Below are 16481 nucleotides of genomic sequence, written 5' to 3' on the forward strand. Positions count from 1 at the left end.
TTTGCTTCGGCTTCACTTCTCTGTTTTCGTTCGCTTCACTTCGTGCGTGTTTCCATATACCTTCGGCTTTGTTGGTTTGCATTCGTCTCCTTGTACTTTCGCTTGTTTGCATTTTCCTTATTTCGCCACTACCAAACTTGTTATATCAACCTCTGTGCTCTTTTGTACCCTATTCCTTCTGTCTACTCTTGTTTTTCCTTCTTTGTATTCATAGTTCACTTGTGTATTTGTGTGACCTTTTGTGTTAAGGGTTAGTAAAGGTTGTCAGGTACATTCTACACACATAGTTGATCTTTGTATTAGTAACACTAGTTTAGGACAGGCGAGTGCCTTTTGTCTTGTATGGTTGTGAAGCTTAGCCAGGGCATTAGAAGACACCAAAGACCAAGTGTTTCGGGTTTTGTTTTGTAGTTAGGTTAGTTTTCCCTCACTTTATTAGCCAGCTTAATTTTGTTTATTTTCTTTTCTTTGGCACCGCTCTAGTTCCCTTTCCCCGTGTGTTATTGTGTCCTGTCTACGTACCAGTCACTTATTCACTTTAAAATAACTTTTGCACAAAAACTTGTCACGCTTCCATAGGTCCCTCACCAGAAAACCCCCTGCATCCAAATCATCCTAAATGTTACACCCCTTTACCCCTGGACACTTGGGCTCGTAACACCATCTAAGCCATGGCACCAGCAGAGCACTACCCTTTTACAGCCACTTGAACACGCCACGCTGAGACTTCTGCTCGCTGAGCAAGTTGCCTCCTTTACATGCAACAGCAGCACGACCAGGAGAAAGGCTTTTATCTGGCACTTTTCATGTTCAAGGAGCTGAATGTTCTTTGTGTACAACAGGGTGTCCACTATACCCGCCACTGAAGCACACCCAAGCTCGGCGGCTTGACATCTCCCAAGGAAAATGTTGAAATTACAGGTGGAAAATGACCCTCGGCTATGGAGAAAGATGATCATCTTGAGTGTGCCACCTCATGATCCAACATGGGCAGTTTGGTGATGAGATGTCTGAGTGGTTAAGGCAATGGACTACTAAACCAGTGTGCTCTGCCCACGTGGGTTTGAATTTCATCCTCAATGAGCTCGGAGCTTTACTGGTTGCCCTTTTAAACTGGGTTTGTGTTCTTTTCCTCTTTTGCTTTTATACTACAGTAGTGACATTTCTAGTGGTTGCTGAACATGGTATAATAGGCTGACATCAGGAACACGTGACCCACAAGTAGTGACAGTATAAGTATCAATTGTGGATGCAGTATATTGCTTTGGGAGCAGCCATAACTTTCCTGGGGAAACAGGTGTGCTGTCATCATCTGCTCACAGCTAGACACATCTGCCTAAAAGTGTGTATTTGCTTTCAATGGTACAATTTATGTTACCAAAATCAACATAGTTTTTTATTGTTTCACAAAATATTGCCAATACAATTGATATCCAATATCCTCAGAACATTACCATTAAGTTTGTTTTCACTGCAGTGAAACTATTTTGTAACAAACCAACTAATTGTTTAATGCTGACAATAGCACTTTAGACAGAAGCTGAACATCAGTTGAATATACATTTTTACCAGTAAAATCGAAACGCATCACATGCTACACATCACATAACACAAGACAACCTAAGCTTTACAGAAATGTGTTTTTGTAACTAGATACATTAGCATAAAACAAATGAACATTTTTTTCCCATAGTTACATTCATCTTGTTTTCAGTTTAGAGAAGCAGGAAAATATAACTATACTTTATTGGTTCTCCAGCAATATAAGAATGCAAAAGCAAATGTTTGCAAAAAATACATAAATAACATGTTACCTTACCTTGAGAAGTGCATTTATTTTAATATTTTAATAAGAATGTTCACTATAAGTCTATAAAAACAAAACATTCTGCAACAAAGATGGCTGCCAAAGCCCTATACATTCAAATCAACCAGCTCTAGGATAAAAGTTCATTTGATAGGTTCCAATAGCTGTCATTCAGCAATTTCAGCCATTCAGAGACTTAAACCCCCCTCTCTTATAGTGTGCATGCGTAGATTTTATTTTGCTAAACCCATTTATTAGTAATACTTTATACACCAGGAATTACTGTAGAATGCCAGAAAAAGTGCAAAAAACTTTAAAAAGTGTACAAAACACTTTTTTAAATAAAAACTGTTAACAATATAAGAAGCCTCTGTAGGGCTGACAGTATTGAAATACTACGGTAAAATTTGTCTTCTTTTCATTATCTGTCTTATCTATTTTAAATTTTTTACAAGGTTGAGAAAACCAATTCATGCCCCGTCTTCATACAAAAAAATCATGCAGATTTTTTTAATACTTGTTCAATCACATTCAAACCTTTTTTTTTCATGGTCGTAGACATTTTAGAGGAGTCCAAGAAAACGAAATTTACAACTTAACAACAAAAAGAGAAAATGCAATAAAATAAATAAAAATGTGTACAAAGTAGGACATCTTAAAAAATCTGAATGTACAAGCAGAATGACCAAGGGGTTCTCTTTAATTCAAGATGACAACCATGTCTGTGGTGTGTGTTGTTTCCAAGATAATTAACGATATTAAGAGGTTCATCCATTCAGGAGGGCAGAGTGACCTTGACTTCCATTTTGAGGGAGGGGATGGATAAGGTTGAAGTGTTTCTAACTTGATTTTCCTTAGTTATTGATAAGAGGATTTAAAGTACTGTTAGAATGCCTGAGCATGTATTATTTACTTGGAGGCTGTGTTTTAATGTATAAATAAAGATAAAATAAGTTCTATGTCCTGGTTACATGGCCTTAGGCCACAAAATGTGATACTTCAGAAAAGTTGGGTAGAATTTCTACAGTCAACATATATAAACTTGGAAGCTGAAAAGATAAATGTAATGTCAAGCAAACATAATATGTTGCTTTCTACAAAAAACTCTCCCCACATTGAAGTTGAATGGTTTCTTTCACACAGTTACTACAGATGAACAACAACTTAAAATTCCTCCCAGACTGACTTTGACTGAACGGTGTACTGTGTGAGTACACTAATGTGTATTTAAGTCACCTGACAGAATAAAACTATTCCCACACTGAGTGTAGCAGAATGGTTTCTCTCCTGTGTGAAGGCGCTGGTGGACCCTTAAGGAATTTGAGAAACTAAAGCACTTCCCACAATGACTACAAATGAAGGGTCTTTCTCCTGTGTGAATACGCTGGTGTCTTTTTAAGTCATTTGACCGAATAAACCTCTTCCCACATTGACTACAGCTGAATGGTCTCTCTCCTGTGTGAGTGCGCTGGTGTGATTTTAAGACACTTGACTGATTAAAACTCTTCCCACATTGACTGCAGCTGAATGGTCTTTCTCCTGTGTGAGTGCGCTGATGAGTTTCTAAGTTGCTTGAATTATAAAAACTCTTCCCACACTGACTGCAGGAGAACGGTTTCTCTCCAGTGTGCGTGTGCTTATGGCAATTTAAAGTGTCTAATCGACTAAAACTCTTCCCACACTGACTACAGCTGAATGGCTTTTCTCCTGTGTGAGTGCGCTGGTGGCTTTTTAAGTTGCTTGACTGATTAAAACTCTTCCCACACTGACTGCAGCTGAACGGCTTTTCTCCTGTGTGAATGCGCTGGTGGTTTATTAAGTTGCTTATGTATTTAAACCCTTTCCCACACTCCCTGCAAGGGAACGGTCTCTCTCCTGTGTGAAGGCTCTGGTAAGGATTTGAAGTGCTAGATTTACAAAAACGCTGTTCTTGTCCATCCTGTAATGGCAGCTTGTCCCTTCCATCTGAGTGAGGACTCAAGTGATTCTTCCTCATCCTCTGGTCTCGCTGTGGTTTCTCACACTGCAAATGCTCCCAGTAATGATCTTGCTCTGTGTGCTGAAAGTGAGCTGTGTTCTCTCTATCATGTCCCTCAGTGTGTTGCTCTGCAGGGTCAATCAACTGGGGCTCCATGTCCTGCTCTGTAAGATGAAACTCAATCACTTCTTCTTTGAACTCTTGTACAGAGACACAGTCAAGTTCATTACAATGTTCTGCGATATTCTTGGTGTCCAGATTACTAGTCTTCTCTGTAAAAGCTAAGGGTCCATGTGTCTCACTCTCAGGCTCTGTCTTTATCGTGTGCACAGAGTCCAGATCCTGGGCACTCTGTCTCCTCTTTGTGTGCTGCTCACTGACTTTCTCTTTCCCTTCTGCGGCAGTGAGCTCCGTCTGCATCAGACTTGAGCCCCACTCCTCCTCACCGTACTGCTGTTCAAGAGGAGCCCTTTCCCCAGCATCAAGGAGAGCACTGGCCTCTGAGCCTGAAAACACAGCACAACAGAACAAGGCCTTTAACATGGGCCGAGAGTAGAAATCAAAAGGAACTTAAACTTTAAGTTTAAATTTGAAATAGCAAACAAATATAAACTGTCTAAATTAAGTTGTTAAAGCTCATTTTAAAACTTAATGTACACCAAAGAGTCAAATACACAAGAGCTGTCTGAACACAGATAACATGAAAAGCAACTGAAAATAATGATGATAAAACCACAACACAGAAGAAAGCAGATTTCATCCCAGTCTCAGACACACTGGACACTACAGTGCATTAACACTGCCCAGATACAGATACACTGACTGGACACTACAGTACATTAACACTGCACTAAGAGAGAGAGAGAGAGAGATAAATACATACTGACTAAACTCAACAGTACATTTACATTGCAATGATAGAGGTATGTAATATATGTAATAATACATATTCCTGCCATTCAAAACGTGCAGGGTACACTGCGTTAAAACACTGTGGGTGTGGCACATTGTATCACATCTTACCGCATCTTAATTGAAATATGATAATAGTATCCGGATGTTGTACTTTCCCTTTTCCACAGAAGAACTACAGATCCAGCCATTCAAAATGAGTGAGTTATGCTGTGTTAAAACACAGCGGACTTTGTGCAACATACCGCCTCATCCTGCAACATTTCACATGCAATTCACATAGAATAACAGTACCTTGCAAAACTGCCAGGTGGAGCTAATAAAGCTGAACGTCTCATGTACAGCATTTGAGCTGTCGCCAGAAAATGCCCGGTTTCTAATCACTGCTGAGGAACAATTTTTTTACAATTAAGAACTTTAGTTGTATACTCTTTAGACTTTTAATCATTTTAAACTGTGTATTACAGCATGTTAATCATTAAACATAAAAAGTCTGTATATTTTATAAATGCAAGATTGCTCAGTTGGACAAAAGTACACAACCTTCCACCTTCATCATAAATATATTAATTATGCATAAACATTTTATGCATCAAAGTCTTTAATTTGGTAACTTACATAGGTTCTGGTTTTAACATGCTTGTTCTAACATTATTAAGCTTATATTCTGTACTTCATAAAAACTTATAACATTTTATCCTTTTCTAAAAATACATAGTAAGAACACCACTCGCTGTTACTGTAAAAAGATACATTTTGTAGTGATTTAACATCACTTGATAGTTATATTAATATGGAATTGTGTAACTAAGCAGCTAAAGTATCACAAGTAAACATTTTGGAAACATTTTAACATCTGTTTCTTTTTTAAAAACTTTTATTGTCCTTGTAGTGATAATGGACAAAGCACTGCACCCAATGGTTCAAAGCCTGATTAGAGTATTACTTTCCATTTGTTTCTTATATAGTGAATACATAAAAATAGTTCACTATTATAGCTTGTTGTTGGCTTTGGCATGAATTTGTGTATCTGGATAAAATAAGTACAGGTTGAGAATCTCTTATCCGAAATTCCTGGGACCGAAAGTGTTGCGAGTTTCGGATTTTGGAATAGTTTTATATTTGCATCTATAAAATGGGACAGCTTGGGATGGGACCCAAGTCTGAACACGATATCCATTTACATTTCATAATATAGCTTATACATATACCCTGAATGTAGTTTTATACAAATTTTTAATAATTTTTTTTAACATAATACCATTAGAAAGGTAAGATATCAGTCTCCACCTATGATGTCATGTTTTGATTAAAAGGTTATAGTACACGTACGCCATTTGTATTTTATTTTTTACTAAACAGGTATTTTGTTTTATGTAAGGTATAAAAACAAAGCATTGAATGTGATGACAGGTAAATAAAATAAAAACTGAAAAAAGTCAGCATTTTATTTTTAAAGTAATGTGCAAGTAATGACGCTAGTCAAATTACACTCATACATGGAGGTGAAATTCAGATCTCACGTAAAAATAACATTTTGTACAAAACAAAACACGATGATCACTGCTTACAAACTTGAAGATAAATGCAGCACCAGACATTACAACAACATCAGGTCCGAGAAACTTGAGGGAGAGGGTACGTCATCGATGACATCACTGTGAGCTGGAAAGTTCAGTAAATTATCAGTATCCACCTACGATATCTTCATTTTTCGCTCTATGTAATGTTTTTCTATTTTTCATTAACTTTTGTTCATCACTTTCAGCACAGAACCTTAACAGTTTGTCCTTTTGTTTCTTCAGGTGGTACATAGTGGTTGTTCCAACACCAAACTTCTCAGTCAGACGCTTCACACTTATACCGCTGTCAAGTTTCTTCAACAACAGCATTCAAAAAACGTTCAGATTTTGAAGGTTTTCGGATTTTGGAATTTCGGATAAAGGATTTTCAACCTGTTATGCTATTGTGATTAAGGATTTCTTTGCGAAATTCTTTAAGTTAAACAAAGGAGGTAGGAAGGGTTATTTTTACAAATGGCACTCCGAGATTCTGACTGATTTAATTCCCCTCATTAAGCTGAAACGGATAAAGAAATCATGCAGTACTTATATGTATTGGAAGGCGCTCTATTTTATTAACAGACACTCCGAGTCAAACTTGTGTTGTACAGTGATATAGACATGGGTAATGTCATCCCCATTAAACAATGTGCTTATCGTGCAAATCCTGCTAAACAAGAAATTAGACACAGGAAGAGTATTATTGGACAATTTTGTGTGGCTCTGGTGGAATCTGTCTGTAAACTTAAGAGTTACAGAGGAGACACATTGTGTGTCACCTCCTTTTACACTTGTAAGAACATTCCAATGTTAATATGACATGGAAGATATTATTAACAACCTTTTAAATCAGTAGCTGTTAACTCTACTTCACACCTGCATGTCAAGGTCACAGTTTCAACATAAATAAACTTCACACATTTGATTGAATGAGGACGTCATGATTGTTACGCAAGGATGTGTAACATGACAATTTGTTACAGTTACCATCAGGAGAAAAAAAAAGTTTATTTTTCATTTATTTGTAGCTGCTGCAGTGGCTTGCAATGGCTGGATAGTTAACACTTCCCAATTACTCTGTCAGTCTGTCCGTGGGTGGATGGGGGGAGCTCTCCTTGACAGCTGACCTCCATATGCTTAAGTGAAAAATTAATAAACACGCCAATGTAAACCTCTTATTTACAATTTGTTGAAAATAAAAATCTAAAGTTCTCTAAAGCTTTCTCAGTCAAGAACGAGAATTCACGTACTGTAGGGAGCTGTGTAAGCATGCGTAGGCAGCAAAAGATCAGCTAAACAGGGAAGAAAACGCTTTCAGAGAAAACAATGTTTCAGGTGTGAAGAATCCAGATCCCCAATTCAATTGCAGCCTAAACCTTCCCCCACACACCCTCCCCCCACTGCGATTGGAATATACACAAAGCACTGGAACCTCTACAGTAGATGGTCAGGTGTAACATAGGGATAGTACGTAATTCTGGCTTTATGAACTCACACCTGGGATTCGATTAATTCAAAATAACTTCTTTTTTTTTAAATTGTACCAGGTACTAGATTTTGTTTATATAAAAGTTATATCACTGGGCAGAGTGATGGAGACTGAGAAAAAAGGCAAGCACTACCATCTTTTACCCTTCCTTCTGGTGCAAGATGAGAATGGCTGGTTTTGGCTGGGACGAAACATTCCCTCCCATTTTTAATCATTCTGTGTCTGAATCAGAGCAGGTGAGAGAGAGAAGGAACAGACACAGAGAAAAATGTATCCTGTCTTCATTTCAAATTATATTTTACCTTCATTTTTTTACTTTATAAGTTTGTATTTTACTTATTTTCTCATTGTCAAATTCAATGTATATTTGAACAAATTATTGTACATTAGTGTTATTATTGCACACAAGATGTGGAAGAAGTGCAACAAATTATTACATTGCGAATTTTAATATTATTGATTACTAATAATTTATGCTAACACCTGACATTCAGAAAAAACAATCAAGAATAGTCTGTGGTATTTGTATAAATGAAAATTTTCTAAATATTTTTAAAAAATAGAAGCTGTAGAAGGGTGTTTACGGTTAGTGGACGGTGCACTATTTTGTCAGCAACCTGCTAATCTGCTTAACACCTGTAGAAAACATGATTTTATTTCTGTATGGAATGTGTGTTGCATTAAAAAAATTAAAGTGTTAAAAAGAACTTACAGCTTACACAAAGACTCTTTGCTGATCACGCGGAAGAAAAAACACTCATTTTTTAAGCATTAAAAGTGTTTTTAAGTGATTTATATACAGTCTTCTCATGTCGATTTAAGTGTCCTTCTTTCAGTTGGACTGCATGATTATTGTTATGATTTCTCTATTATTATCGAATCCATCAACTCGTTCACTTGTGATTATTTTGGAAATATTTTGACATGTTCCTTTTAACTCAGAGTTTGTATTGCGTGGCACTCTGAACAAGTTAAGCTTTGATGCAGTACAAATAAATGTATTTCCAACAAGCTATACTGTAGTGGCTTTAAAACTATACAACATCGCGCTGTTTGCACGTGACACATCTTTGTTCAAGTTTTAAAACTACGGTATGGAAAAACAAGTGTTAAGAAAAAACAGGACATTGCTGGTTGCTTTATGTTAAACAGCAACAATGACAACAGTGCATGCTACTGAAAATTCCTTCACCCTCCCCAGAACTGTCTATTTTACATAACATTACACAGCGGGGTGTTGACAGTCCTGGCCTTTGTGAGAAGTACGCAGCTGCGTTACATAACGTAGCTGCAATGGAATATACTAGTAGGTAAATGTTCATTCCAAGCTGGAAAGAAAAGACACAATGTGTCTCTTCTATAAATGTTCCGTTTACAGACCGTCCAAGGTCATTTATTATTAACAATATCCTTTTGTATCGCATTAAAATGGGAACGTTTTTCACAAGTGTAAATCCACCTATTTTTTAACCGCTTTATCCAGGACAGGTAACAGTTTCACCCCTTCCCTCTGCCTGCCTGACTTGTTCCCATTTTTAACCATTCTGTGTCCAAATCGCAGCAGGTGAGAGAGAGTAGGGAGAGACAGAAAAAAAGTGAACCCTGGTTTTTTGATAGTCAGAAGGCTTCAACTGATGCATAAAAAACATAGCATAATGCCTTCTCGTGTTATGAAGTCACTTACACCTGGGATCTGTTTTAATCAAACTAAGGTTTCTAAAAATGCAACCAGGTACTAGATATTGTTTAAATAAAAGCTGTGAAATGTTTCACAAATCGCAATCTTTAAATCTGTAGGTTGCAGGTTCTGTCATTCACATTTTTAATTCATTATTAATATCACTTAACATAGTATGAAAAACACAAAAAATGTTAATATAGTTCACATAATATTTACTTTTTTTTTATTTGTTAGAAGAAAAACTAGGATCGCCTACATAGAACCCCTTTCGGCAAACAGGCTGCTCGGAAACACAGCTGAGACGAACAGCTTAAAACTGTTTCTGAAGTAATGAGGCATGAATGAGTCAAATTAAAAATAAAACGTGTTTACAAAGAAAGTGGATTACAGTAATACTACCAGCTATATAAATACATATATTTACTGTAGATCCTTAAATTAATATCGTTATTATTTTTTTTAGATAAGCAATTCCATATTATATTCCCTATTTAGCGGATTCTAAAAAGTATGAGGTTTATTACTGTGATAAAGAGCGCAAGTATTCATAGAAAAGGTTACAACATGTTATACAGTGTTTCCGAAATTAAACAGAAGTCTGGAACACCCCCTCTCAAAAATAGACATTTAATAAATCGAAAGTTGTGAAAACAGTGACAAATCAACCCGAACAAAATACAATTTTAAAATACAAGCAGTTTGAAATGATTAGTTGTTATTAATACATCACTTAACTTTGAACATGTTCTGATATTTAGAAATATCAACAAATTCAATATAGTGTCGATAATATTTACTATTTTAGCTGTTCAAAGAAACGTTTATTTGTTAAAAGAAAACTCATGGCAACAGCTGGGTTTGAACCCCTGACCTCCAGCATGCAAGGCACATGCCTTACCCATTATACCAGCACGCCGCTTGACAGCTGTAGCTGTAGCTGAGAAGGGCAGGCAGAAGGTTTCCAAATAATCAAGGGTGAATGACTCAAATTGATGCAGATGTTAACAAAGAAAATTGTACTACTGTGATAATTCGAACTATATGAATATCATTATATCGTTATTAATTTCTTTAGATACACGATTCCATATTATATTCCCTATTAATCAAATTCTAAAAAGTATGCCTTTCGTTTACTGTGATAACGATCACAAGTATTCATAGAAAAGGTTAAAACATATTTTTTATGACGTACATAAACTTAATATAGTCAGAAGGAGCACATAAAAACTTTTCCAAAATAGCCACAGTAAGTAACCAAATGAAAAACTTTTGTTTAAAATGTTTATGAATAAAGTGGAATACTGGTGTGTATTTTTTATTTAAACTACCAATACCAGCCATATACAGTTTACAAACGTTTATGTTCCTAAATTAATATCGCTTATGACCTTCAGACACGTTATGCTCCTCATTTTTATGCTCAACTACTAAAATTTATTTTTAGTTCCATATTAATATTCAATATTAAGCAGATTTAAACATGCAAAGTAAAGAGATTAAATGAAGCAATCGTCTCACTAACAACCAATGCACCACAAATGCTGCCTGTAGGTCATTTAGGCCAGCCAGTCACATACTGTGGTGTAACGCGCTGAACTGTAGATAATTTCACACAGTACAGGGTTGTACCGTGCATTTTGAATGGCTGCATCTGTACATAAACATAGGGCTGGGCGATATGGCCAAAAACATTATCACGATAAAAATGTTCATATCAGTTGATATCGATAATTATCACGATAAATGTCAAATCATTATTTCTTTCAAGTTTAAAGGCAGATTTTTTCTCCTGAGTGAAAGTTGAAGAAACCAGATAGTTAATTGGTAAATTAAAGAACTCTTTATTTTAAGAACACAACAAACACTTGCCAAACAGCAGAAACATTAAACAAATCTGAAGAAGAGAGTATTCAAGTCTTTTTTATGTCAAAATATGCATGAGTAAAATTTACAAAATAAATATCTTAACAGAAATATTATTATCGTAAAAAGCCAAAATATCTCCAAATTACCGAAGCTGAATGACCTTTTCTGTCGACGATGTCATCGTTCTTCGAGCTGGTCGTTGGCAGCACTACATTTGCTTCAGTGTCACTCATTTCTCCACTCTAACTATAATCCTGTCAGCCACCACCGTGTGGGTCAACACCACCACGTTAGCTGCCACGGTCTGCAACATGCACGCGCACTCGCGCAGTATTTTGTGCGCATGCGCAAAGCATAAACATATATATCGAACTTTTGTTAAAATTATATTGAGGAAAATTATATTGCGATAATTATCGTTAGCGAATTATCGGCCAGCACTACATAAACACTGAATGGACACTACAGTACATTAACACTGCACTGAGTGGAGCGGAGCTAGTTCGGACACAGTGACGTCATCGCCCTCCCTGCACGTAGCAGGGACCTCAGCCAACTGGGCTGGGGGAGGTCTCATTTAGCTCACTCGGCTGGTTCTCTGTTGCGTTACGCTGGAGATTGCGGGACGAACCAGCGGGGTGGAGCAGCAAGGGCACATGAGCAAGAGGGATTAACAGACACACTGACTGGACACTCCAGTACATTAACACTGCACTGAGAGAGAGGGGTTAATACAGACACACTGACTGGACACTCCAGTACATTAACACTGCACTGAGAGAGAGGGGTTCATACAGACACACTGACTGGACACTCCAGTACATTAACACTGCACTGAGAGAGAGGGGTAAATACAGACACACTGACTGGACACTCCAGTACATTAACACTGCACTGAGAGAGAGGGGTTAATAAAGACACACTGACTGGACACTACAGTACATTAACACTGCACTGAGAGAGAGGGGTTCATACAGACACACTGACTGGACACTCCAGTACATTAACACTGCACTGAGAGAGAGGGGTTCATACAGACACACTGACTGGACACTCCAGTATATTAACACTGCACTGAGAGAGAGGGGTTCATACAGACACACTGACTGGACACTCCAGCACATTAACACTGCACTGAGAGAGAGAGAGAAGGGTTAATAGAGACACACTGACTGGACACTGTACAGTGTACATTAACACTCCACTGAGAGAGAGAGGGGTTAACAGACACACTGACTGGACACTACAGTACAGATCGAGCCATTCAAAATGAGAGAGGGATACTGTGTTAATTCACAGTGCACGGGTGGTAGGGTACCGTTCTGCAGGGGGGTTTTTTAAATAGGGTTGCACTACTGTGTAAAACCGCCAGGTGGAGCGCTGATAGCTTAACATGGCATGTGGAGCATTTGGGTTGTTGCCAGCAAACCCCTGGTTTCAAATACCAGTCAAGGCTGAGGAACAATCTTTTTCCAATTACAGAACTTAAGTTGTATACTGTTTATACTTTAAAAATTGTAAACTGTGTTACAGCATGTTAAACATTAAACTGATTAATAATTAGGTATATTTTATAAAAGCAAGATTGCTCAGTTAAACAAAAGTACACTTTCTTTATGAAGAAAGTATTCCACCTTCTTCATAAATATTTTATGCATCAAAGTCTTTAACTTGGTAACTTACAGTGGGTTATGGTTTTAACATGCTTGTTCAAACATTATAAAGTTTATATACTGTACTTCATAAAAAGTTATAATGTTTTATCCTTTTCTAAGAATAAGTAGTAAGAATTAAATACCTATTTAATGGCTATATTTGGCTATGTAAAGCTATTGAGTCGTGAAGAGCACGCCCCTATCCCTGTGTATTGCCAGTCAACTGGTGCCATATACAAAAAGTCATAAAACATTTCAGAAAAGTTTCACAAATCAAATCAAGATTGTAGAAGGTCAGAGGATCTGTCTAATGTGTAAAACGCCTTGTTACAGCATTGTGAGTGTTGTACTTAAAAAGCTATTGACTTCTGAGAAATCCCATGTATTGCCTGTACAATGGTACCATATTTAAAAAAATCACAAAACATTAAAGACATGTTTCACAAATCAAAGGAAGTTTGTGAAAGGTCAGAGACCCTACCCAGTGTGTAAAACACTTGGTTACAGTGTTGTGGTTAAAAAGCTATTGACTCATAAAGAGCACCCCCTTATCCCAGTGTATTGCGTGTGCAATGGTGCCATATTAGCATCAATCAAAAAGCTAAGGTTTATAAAAAGACAATTAGCTGACTGCTAAGTTAATGCAAAGGTTGTGAACATTTTCACAAGTCGCGGTCTTTAAAATGCGTTTGGTTTGAAAGCTTTAGTGTTTCCTTTACAAAGATATTGGCAACAGAACATTCGTGTGTTTGCAAAAAATGGAAACATTCACAATGTACTTTATACACAATGCAAGTGTTGTCTTAACTCTAGAAGGTTTCATAAAATTAGCATGCCAAAATGTATTTCAAACTTTGAGCTAACTTTGCCGTGTTCGCAAGTATTCATAAAAAAGGTTAGAACATTATAGCTTTTTATAAAATATATAAACTTAAAATAGTGAGAACGAGCAGGTCAAAACTTTCCCAAAATAACCAAAGTAAGTGACCAAGTGAAAGACTGATGCATAAAATGATCATGAAGAAGGTGGAATACAGTTGTGTATTTTTTATTTAAACTACCACTACCAGCCATAAAAAGTTTGTATAATATATTTATATTCCTAAATTAACGCAGTTTATGACGTTCAGAGACACGCTCCCTTTATTTTTATTGTAACGCATATGTCCACCATTGCATGTTGTTCGAGCCGGCTTACCAGCGCGGTGACGTCACCGCCCTTCCCTGTGATTAGCAGGGACCGCAGTCGCTGTGTTCCAGACTTTCCCTTTAGCTCAAGCGGCTGGGTTCCTGTTGAGACCCGGGTTCGAGTCCCCGATGGGAGGGGCCGACCTGAGGCAGCGGCGGGGGCGAGGGCGAGGGCGTGAACCCGAGAGCGCTACATTATGCACAGATACCAAAACGTCCCTTTGCATTGAGAGATAAATTAATACAGACAGTGACGTTGAAAATGTTCATCTGGCCGCTTGGGGTGTTCTTTTTCAACGCACAAATATCCTTTATTAAACATATCCTTTTTTATTTCTGTAATTTATGTATAAAATTATAATACAAATATAATAATTTTGGTAATGACGCTAATTTATAGAGATTGATTCAGTTATACAACTATGGTGTATTTTATTATTCTTACCTTCAGATTCATTCTCGTCCAAAAAACTAAAAATATTGCTTTACATGTCCGCAATCTGAATTCACAAATGCAAATAAAATAACGAAAGTTTTGCTAAGGACGCTGATCCAATGATGCGATTCTTCAGTCTAAACGTGCTGTTTTTAGCCCTGTTACTGTATTACCGATGTTTTCAGCACCATAACCGGACAACCGGAGTTAACTGTTGGTTCCAGTAAAGGATCCCGTTGCTACATGACACACGTCTTTCCCACTCCACTCTGCATCGCCCACTATATTCTCACCATTGAGGAAGGTAAAGACTGTTTTTAATCACACCACACTGACCTGACAGCTCCAGTTTCGTGTCCATTTCTTCTTTTATTTCTGCAGTGACTTCACAGGGAAGCGTGTGTCCAACACGATCTTTCTGTCCCTGATCTCCTCCTGCTCCCGACGTCTTCTCCCACAGCTGCAGTCTCCACTTCAGGCTCTCGTTTTCCTTTTTCAGCTGCGCCATTTCACCACCGAAACTGTCCTTCGCACACTGTGTGATTTTAAACACGGCCCGTCTTACCAGAATCTGGGAGATGCTGTGGAGTTTGTCTTGAAAGTCGTCCTCAGAGTCAGACATCCTGTTTCGGAAAATTTCTGACACTTCATACACGATCGATTTGAGCAAAACCTCCATTAAAGAGTGAAGCTGGGTTTGCAGAATTAACAGGCAATTCGCCATCTTCTTGCTAATCTGCGGACTCTGCACAGATCTGCAGCAAAATAGGGTCGCGCTTTCAGCAGTTGAAAAGTTACTTTTTAACAATTTCCTTGTTTATTATGCATCTAAAGTAGCCGATTCAATCATCGCTACGAGCTGAAATGTCTGCACAGGCGCGCGGCATGATGACATCAATGAGTGGAGCTGCTGCGAATCCAAAACACGCAAAGGGCCGAGCTGAGAAAGAGGAGTCCTGCAGCCGCGAATGAAACTCAGTTCACTTGCTAGCGCCACGTCGTTAGGAGGAGTGAATCGCCATCGGGTTACACTGTGTGTATAAATTCCGTGCGATTGCTAATCTATTCCCACATGCTCTACCTTCAAGGACATAATTATGCACAATATTTTCAATGAAGCGGTTTAATGTAGATAGGTAATCTGTTCCAATACGTTTATTTTCTTATTTTTTATCTTATTCAATATCTCTTTCCCATCAGCTTTTGTTAAAAAAATATTTAATGTTTAAATTACATTTAAATCGAAGTATCCAAGAGTATATATGAGTGTCAGATCTAATCATCAGTTAATCCCTTATGTTTTGCGATACACAATAAGCACAGAAATGCCAACAAATTATGAAAATGAAATAATTATGTCTCCTAAAGAAATAGAAAAGCTATATACAGGGAGTATAGAAAGTCACCACTCCCTTTAAAAATTTGAACCTTTTGTTGTATGACACTCTGAAAATAAAAACAAATTAAGTTAGGCTTGTTCCATTTTTATTTACACACAGTAACCCACATTAGCCAAGTGAAAATAAAATTATTAAATTAACATTAAAATACCTTATTTGGATAAGTGAACACCCCCCTTACAATTGCATTTCTAAACTTTTTCAGGTATAACCAATCACCTTACAGGTCAAACAACAAGCTAATTGGCTCCCAGCTGTGATCAGCTGTGGTGATTTTGATTAGTTCAGTGCTTGGAAGTGCATTTCAAAGCAAAGAATCCACTATGGGTGGAAAGGTGCCGTGACAATCGGAAGGATCTTCTCACTGTACACCACTAAATACTGCTCTCTCTCTAATCAGTTTCGCATGAGAATGTATATCATTGCCACCTGGGTCTTCATTAGCTAACATTAGAAACCCTATATAACATTCTCTCGTAATATCACCGTGTTCCCCTCAGAACC

General features: G+C 37.4%; 1 protein-coding gene across 2 annotated transcripts; it reads right to left on the minus strand.

Annotated features, from left to right (window-relative positions):
- Positions 1-1358: 1358 nt before the first annotated feature.
- LOC107076148 (gastrula zinc finger protein XlCGF57.1-like) lies at positions 1359-15465 on the minus strand. Of its 2 annotated transcripts, none has more exons than XM_069181710.1 (2): positions 15143-15465; positions 1359-4291 (listed from the first exon to the last, which is right to left on the minus strand). In XM_069181710.1, exon 2 carries the CDS (start codon positions 4203-4205, stop codon positions 3024-3026), a length of 1182 nt encoding a protein of 393 aa, XP_069037811.1. In that variant the 5' UTR covers positions 4206-4291; positions 15143-15465; the 3' UTR covers positions 1359-3023. The 2 variants fall into 2 exon arrangements, with proteins under 2 accessions (XP_069037811.1, XP_015195093.1); XM_015339607.2 differs by having other exon boundaries at positions 14914-15465.
- Between the last annotated feature and the right edge of the window lie 1016 nt (positions 15466-16481).

Source organism: Lepisosteus oculatus, chromosome 21, assembly GCF_040954835.1.
Source record: "Lepisosteus oculatus isolate fLepOcu1 chromosome 21, fLepOcu1.hap2, whole genome shotgun sequence".
NCBI lineage: Eukaryota > Metazoa > Chordata > Actinopteri > Semionotiformes > Lepisosteidae > Lepisosteus > Lepisosteus oculatus.

Excerpts from the sequence above, each read along its gene's own strand:
- LOC107076148 (XM_015339607.2), bottom strand. The coding sequence starts at position 15,301 with ATGGCGAATTGCCTGTTAATTCTGCAAACCCAGCTTCACTCTTTAATG. Across the intron at positions 4,292-14,913 it reads CACGAAACTGGAGCTGTCAG|GCTCAGAGGCCAGTGCTCTC; the intron begins GTCAGTGTGGTG and ends CTGTGTTTTCAG.